This window comes from Aspergillus ambiguus (assembly GCF_047715705.1).
Source record: "Aspergillus ambiguus strain CBS 117.58 unplaced genomic scaffold BDV59scaffold_40, whole genome shotgun sequence".
Taxonomy (NCBI): Eukaryota; Fungi; Ascomycota; class Eurotiomycetes; order Eurotiales; family Aspergillaceae; genus Aspergillus; species Aspergillus ambiguus.
Genome location: NW_027395553.1, coordinates 1915 through 7270, shown reverse-complemented (window position 1 = coordinate 7270; position 5356 = coordinate 1915). Strand labels below are relative to the sequence as shown.

Below are 5356 nucleotides of genomic sequence, written 5' to 3'. Positions count from 1 at the left end.
CGACAAGCATGGTAGGACTCAGATATTTGTTAGGTATACATAGAAATTGTGCGAGTCCCCAATAGTCTGGTATACCTTCTTTGATAGGACTGTTGGATCCTGCTAATTACGAAAAAGCTGAGCATAGTAGGTGACTACCCGCCAAATGGTGCATAAAACAACACGCTCCTAAAACAGTTTAATTATTCCATGTAAACGGCTTAACAATCTGAGCTTAACACCATCGTGTTATTTAAGATCTGTTGTGGGGTGACACTTCCACCTCGAAATCATACTTGTACCAACGATCGCCTTCCCATTTCATTAACTTTCCAAAATGGTTGTATTCGTGGTGACTGCGCTCTGGTTTAGTCTGTTCGCTCGTGAATTTCCCATTGAACCGATAGTTAAAGCCATGATCATTGAGCAGTTTCGATCTATGGCCCACTTGAACTAGAGCAGCATCTGGATTTTCGCATAACTCCCGATAAATCTTATCCGTGGCGTTCTCGTATCCGATTAGATCGACCTCGGTCCAATCTTGAGCATGGCTTCCTTCCCAGTGGGCGTGAACATCCGTTATGTAGTGCTCAATTCGTGGGTTGGTCATCATGTATATAAGTCTCAGTGAATTTCCAGTTGAGGAGTTCATAAAAGCAGGCAGTTGCCCGCGGAGAGAAAGAGGTGCTATTAGTGTAGGAAGAAGATACCGAATATTTTTTAGCCTTAAGAAGGGGATGCTGAATTAGATATTAGGTTCCAAATTGTTGTGCTATTAGCAAATTGTTTGTCACAATATTATGCATGACATCATGTCTGTTGGTCGTGTGTCAGTCATATGATTCTTAAGATAGATCAAGCAGTGAAATTATGGGTAACCTAGTTAAATATAGACTAACTCCTTTTGTTGGTTTTCCTGTAACCAGAGAAAAGACAAAGGCTATCGGCGTCTAGATCAAGAGTCAATGAGGAAAGCGTCATGAGACATGTATGATGCCATAATGCTCCCCCGGCTCTTGGCTCTTAGTAATAATTTCCCAATGATGCCAATAGGAAAAGTTCAAAATATATTCGCTCGAATTTCAGATTGTTTAAAGATAAGAAGAGTAGGTCTCGGATACTTCGATATCGATTTTCCAGATACGCACGACGTCATGTGGTATCAACCTTCCCCTATTTGGTGCCTGACGACTGCTTAACTTCCTGTTTCTTTACTCCATCCTGTCGTCCTATAAAATATGAATATAATAGAATACAAACTCAATTAAAGAATAAAATGGATTAAATATATGTTAACCATAATAACCGCAGGTAAACTGACCATGATTATCTCGCCATTGGGAGATATTATCGCTCGCTTCATGTTTTGTTTGTTGATTACGCGCTCAATAATGACTATATTGGAATATTTAAGTAGCTAGAATACGCAGTTAGTTTAGCAATTTAGACCCTCGCATATTCTTTTAATGGCCACTACTTCGGACGCCTTGACGACGCTCTTAACGGGCGGATGTATTTGTGTCCCATCGGAGTCAGACAGGAAATCCAATCCTTCAGCAGCCATACAAAAGCTGCGAGCAAATTTCTGCTTTCTCACACCTACAGTTGCGAGGATACTTCAACCTCGGAGTTCCTCGTGTCTCCGGACGCTTGTTTTAATGGGTGAAGCAACGGCAGCAAGTGACATTACTCGATGGATTGATGAGGTGCGACTTTTCAATGAGTATGGGCCAGCAGAGTGCTCAATTATTGCATCTGTCCACCAAGTTACAACGTCAGAGAGCGACCATCGGGCCGTTGGACGAGGCACTGGATGTGTCTGCTGGGTTGTAGATCCGCAGGATCATGGCAAACTACTACCGCTTGGAGCTGTGGGAGAGTTTCTAATCGGGGGCCCGATCGTGGGCCGCGGCTACCTCAACAACCCGGAGAAGACGGCAGCGACCTTTATCGACCCGCCAGCCTGGCTGCGCGAGTTCCGCGCCGCCCACCCCGGCAACCCCGGCGGTGACCGGGTATACAAGACAAGCGACCTGGTGCAGTACGCGGTAGATGGGTTGCTACGCTTCGTCGGGCGCAAGGATACGCAGGTCAAGCTACGGGGCCAGCGGATCGAGCTGAGCGAAGTCGAGTACCACGTACGGCAGAGTTTCCCAGGAGCGCGCGATGTGGTAGCGGAATCCTCACCCAGACGGAGGCGGGGCGGGCGCCGACGCTAGTAGCCTTCGTGTGGGCGGCCGGGGAGGACGCGGGGAACGGGGCGGATCATCGTCAACCAGACGAAATTCTGCTCCCCCCTACTGATACCTTCTGTGCCGCCATCCCCGCCGCTGAGGCGGGGCTCCACGACGCTGTACCGACATATATGATGCCGGCGGTGTTCCTCCCCGTCGCGGGAATACCGCTAACAGCCACCGGAAAGACGGATCGGCGGCGGCTGCGTGAGCGAGCGGCGGCCCTCCCTCGCGCCGAACTCGAGGCGTACCACGGCGCTGCAGCCGCCAAGCGTGGGCCCGCCATGCCGGCGGAGCGGACCCTGCAGCATCTCTGGGCCCGCGTTCTGGCCTGAGGACATCGGCGCGGACGACAGCTTCTTCCGCCTGGGCGGCGACTCCATTGGGGCCATGCAGCTCGCCGGCGTCGCCCGCGAGAATGGTCTTCACCTCACTGTGGCCCATGTCTTCCAGCAGCCAAAGCTCTCTCAGTTAGCATATACCGTGCAAGCGGTATCCGACGTGGCCGCGCACATCCCACCGGTATTCTCCCTGCTAGAAGAAGGTAGCCCGCGCGACCCCCTTCTTCGTCTGGCCATGGACCGTTGCCATGTGTCTAACGACCAGATCACCAATATCTATCCTTGCACCGCCCTGCAGGAGGGCCTTTTCGCCCTCACAGCCAAGACAGCGGGTACTTATGTCGCCCACTTCTCATATCGTCTACCGTTTGATACTGATCTGGATTGCTTCCGTGCCGCATGAAATGCGGCCGCCCGCGCCAACCCCATCCTGAACACACGCATCGTCCAGTATGACTGATGGGGGAGCTTCCAGGTGGTGGTGCCGGCAGATCTTCCGTGGGCGGAATACAGTAACAAAGAAGCATGGAGTGCCGAACTAGTTCGGTCATTCGGGCTCGGTGAACCCCTGGTTCACGCGGCTGTGCTCACAAGCGACGATCTCCAGATTCCCCCTAGGTTTGTCCTCAGTATGCACCACGCGGTGTGCGATGCGTGGTCGCTGCCCCTGTTACTAGAACAAGCCACGGCGGCCCTCCAGGGCGACTGTCTGATGTCTCGACCATTCAGCCCATTTGTGGCATACCTGGCTGAGTCGAACGCTGCAGCGGAGGCATTCTGGCGGTCACAATTTAAGGATCTAGATGTTACATGCTTCCAATCGCTGCCCACGCCGGCCTACACACCGACCCCGACCAAGTCTATTACATATCCCTTGGCCCTGCCACTAGGTCCAACGGACGAGTTCACATCACCCACCAAGCTACGGCTAGCATGGGCGCTGACCCTCGCGCAGTATACCAATACTCCGGACGTGGTCTTCGGGCTGACGGTGACAGGCCGCGCGGTGCCGGTGGCCGGGATCGAACGGATGACTAGACCGACTATCGCGACCATCCCACTCCGAGTGCGACTGGACGCGGACGCCACAGTGCTACAGGCCCTACAGAGGATTCAGAGCCAATCGACTGAGATGTTGGCGCATGAGCAGTATGGGCTACAGAAGATCCGCCGTCTGAGCGACGAGGCGGCGGCCTGCCAGTTCCAGAACCTCCTTGTCATCCAGAGTCGCCGGGACAATGACACTGCAGGGATTTTTACGGAAGTCAACATCAGCGCCGGGCAAGGCGCGTTTACGACGTACGCACTTACCGTACTATGTGACTTGACCAGCAGCGCGGTGACTAGGGGTGCACTCGGTGCGGGTCGGGTACAACCCGCAGGGTCAAAAAACAATCCGCGCGGGTTGCGGATTCTTAAAATTATAATCCGCACCGCACCACAACCCGCATAGATTTACTGCGGGTAACCGCGCGGGTTAAATTATGCATAAAAATACATAAAATTCATTAATTTTACATAAAAATCTATAGATTTATAAAAATAATGAAATTTATGAATTTTTATGCAAAATTAGTGAATTTTATGTATTTTTATGCATTTTTTAACCCGCGCGGTTATCCGCAAACCGTGCGGATCCTACTATTAGAACCCGCACTCCATGCGGATAATAGATTCTCTAACCCGCACCGCACCGCTGCGGTGCGGGTAGAGAATCCGCGCGGATTTGCGGTGCGGGTTGACAACCCTAGCGGTGACCGTGCAGGCGACCTACGACCCACAGACGATCGGAGCAATAGAAGTGCAACGGATGCTACAACTACTGGGGCACATAACGCAGCAGATCAGTATGCGGCCAGAAAAGGATCAAAGATGTGGGCAAAGTGAGCCCAGAAGACCGGAGGCAGCTCCAGGGGTGGAATGGGATTGTCCCGGCGCGGGTGGACCGTTGCGTGTACGAGTTGATCGCGGAGCAGTGCCGCGCGCAGCCCGACGCGGCAGCCGTATGTGCCTGGGATGGCGACTTTACGTACGGCGAGCTGGATCGGCCTTCCTCCCCGCTGGCAGCACACTTGACCGAGTGCGGCGTAGGGCCGGAGGTATTTGTGCCGCTATGCTTCGAGAAGTCGCGATGGACAACAGTGGCGATACTAGGAGTGATAAAGGCAGGTGGCGCGTTTGTGCTGCTGGATCCATCGCACCCACGGCCGCGGCTAGAGATAATCTGCCGGATGGTAGCGGCGCCGTTAGTAGTATCGTCAGTGGCGAACCAAAGCCTGGCAGCTATGCTGGCGGCGGCGGTGGACGCGGTGGGTGACCATGAGACGGCATGGCTTAATCTAACACGACCATGGCTAGGATGCGCTGTGAGCCCAGACAGTGCCCTCTACGCTGTCTAACATTAAGTATAAAACTCTTGTTATTTATATCTCGCTGATCGGATATCACCTTAATACTACTACTTTCTAACCCCGACCGTATTGCCTTAGTAAGAGTAGTATGGTTTCAATATCTTCGAATACTAAATCTGCCGTCGCAATACTATAGTGACGAATTTTTACCGCGACTACCGCTAAGCATTATTTAACGCGTCTTTTCTTCATTCCTATTATATAAAATGCTACTTTCTCAAGAATCTCGCCTTTAGATAGCTATGGAGGCCTATAAAGATCAAAAAATCGATTTTATAGGCTGCTAAAGTCTATAGAGTGCCTAAGAAAACCCTCCATGTGCGTCTAAAGGGGAGAAAACCACGCGCAGAAACACGTGCTAATAGCTATAAACTTACTGAATTTGAAGAGA

The 5356-nt window shown here is 51.8% G+C and overlaps 1 protein-coding gene across 1 annotated transcript; it reads left to right on the top strand.

The window, feature by feature from the left end:
- Positions 1–1637: 1637 nt before the first annotated feature.
- BDV59DRAFT_205091 (uncharacterized protein) lies at positions 1638–2957 on the top strand (the record flags this gene model as incomplete). The annotated part of the gene is made up of 3 exons (XM_073694580.1): positions 1638–2117; positions 2171–2460; positions 2522–2957. The coding sequence occupies 3 exons, from the start codon at positions 1638–1640 to the stop codon at positions 2955–2957; spliced, it is 1206 nt and encodes a 401-aa protein (XP_073544324.1).
- Between the last annotated feature and the right edge of the window lie 2399 nt (positions 2958–5356).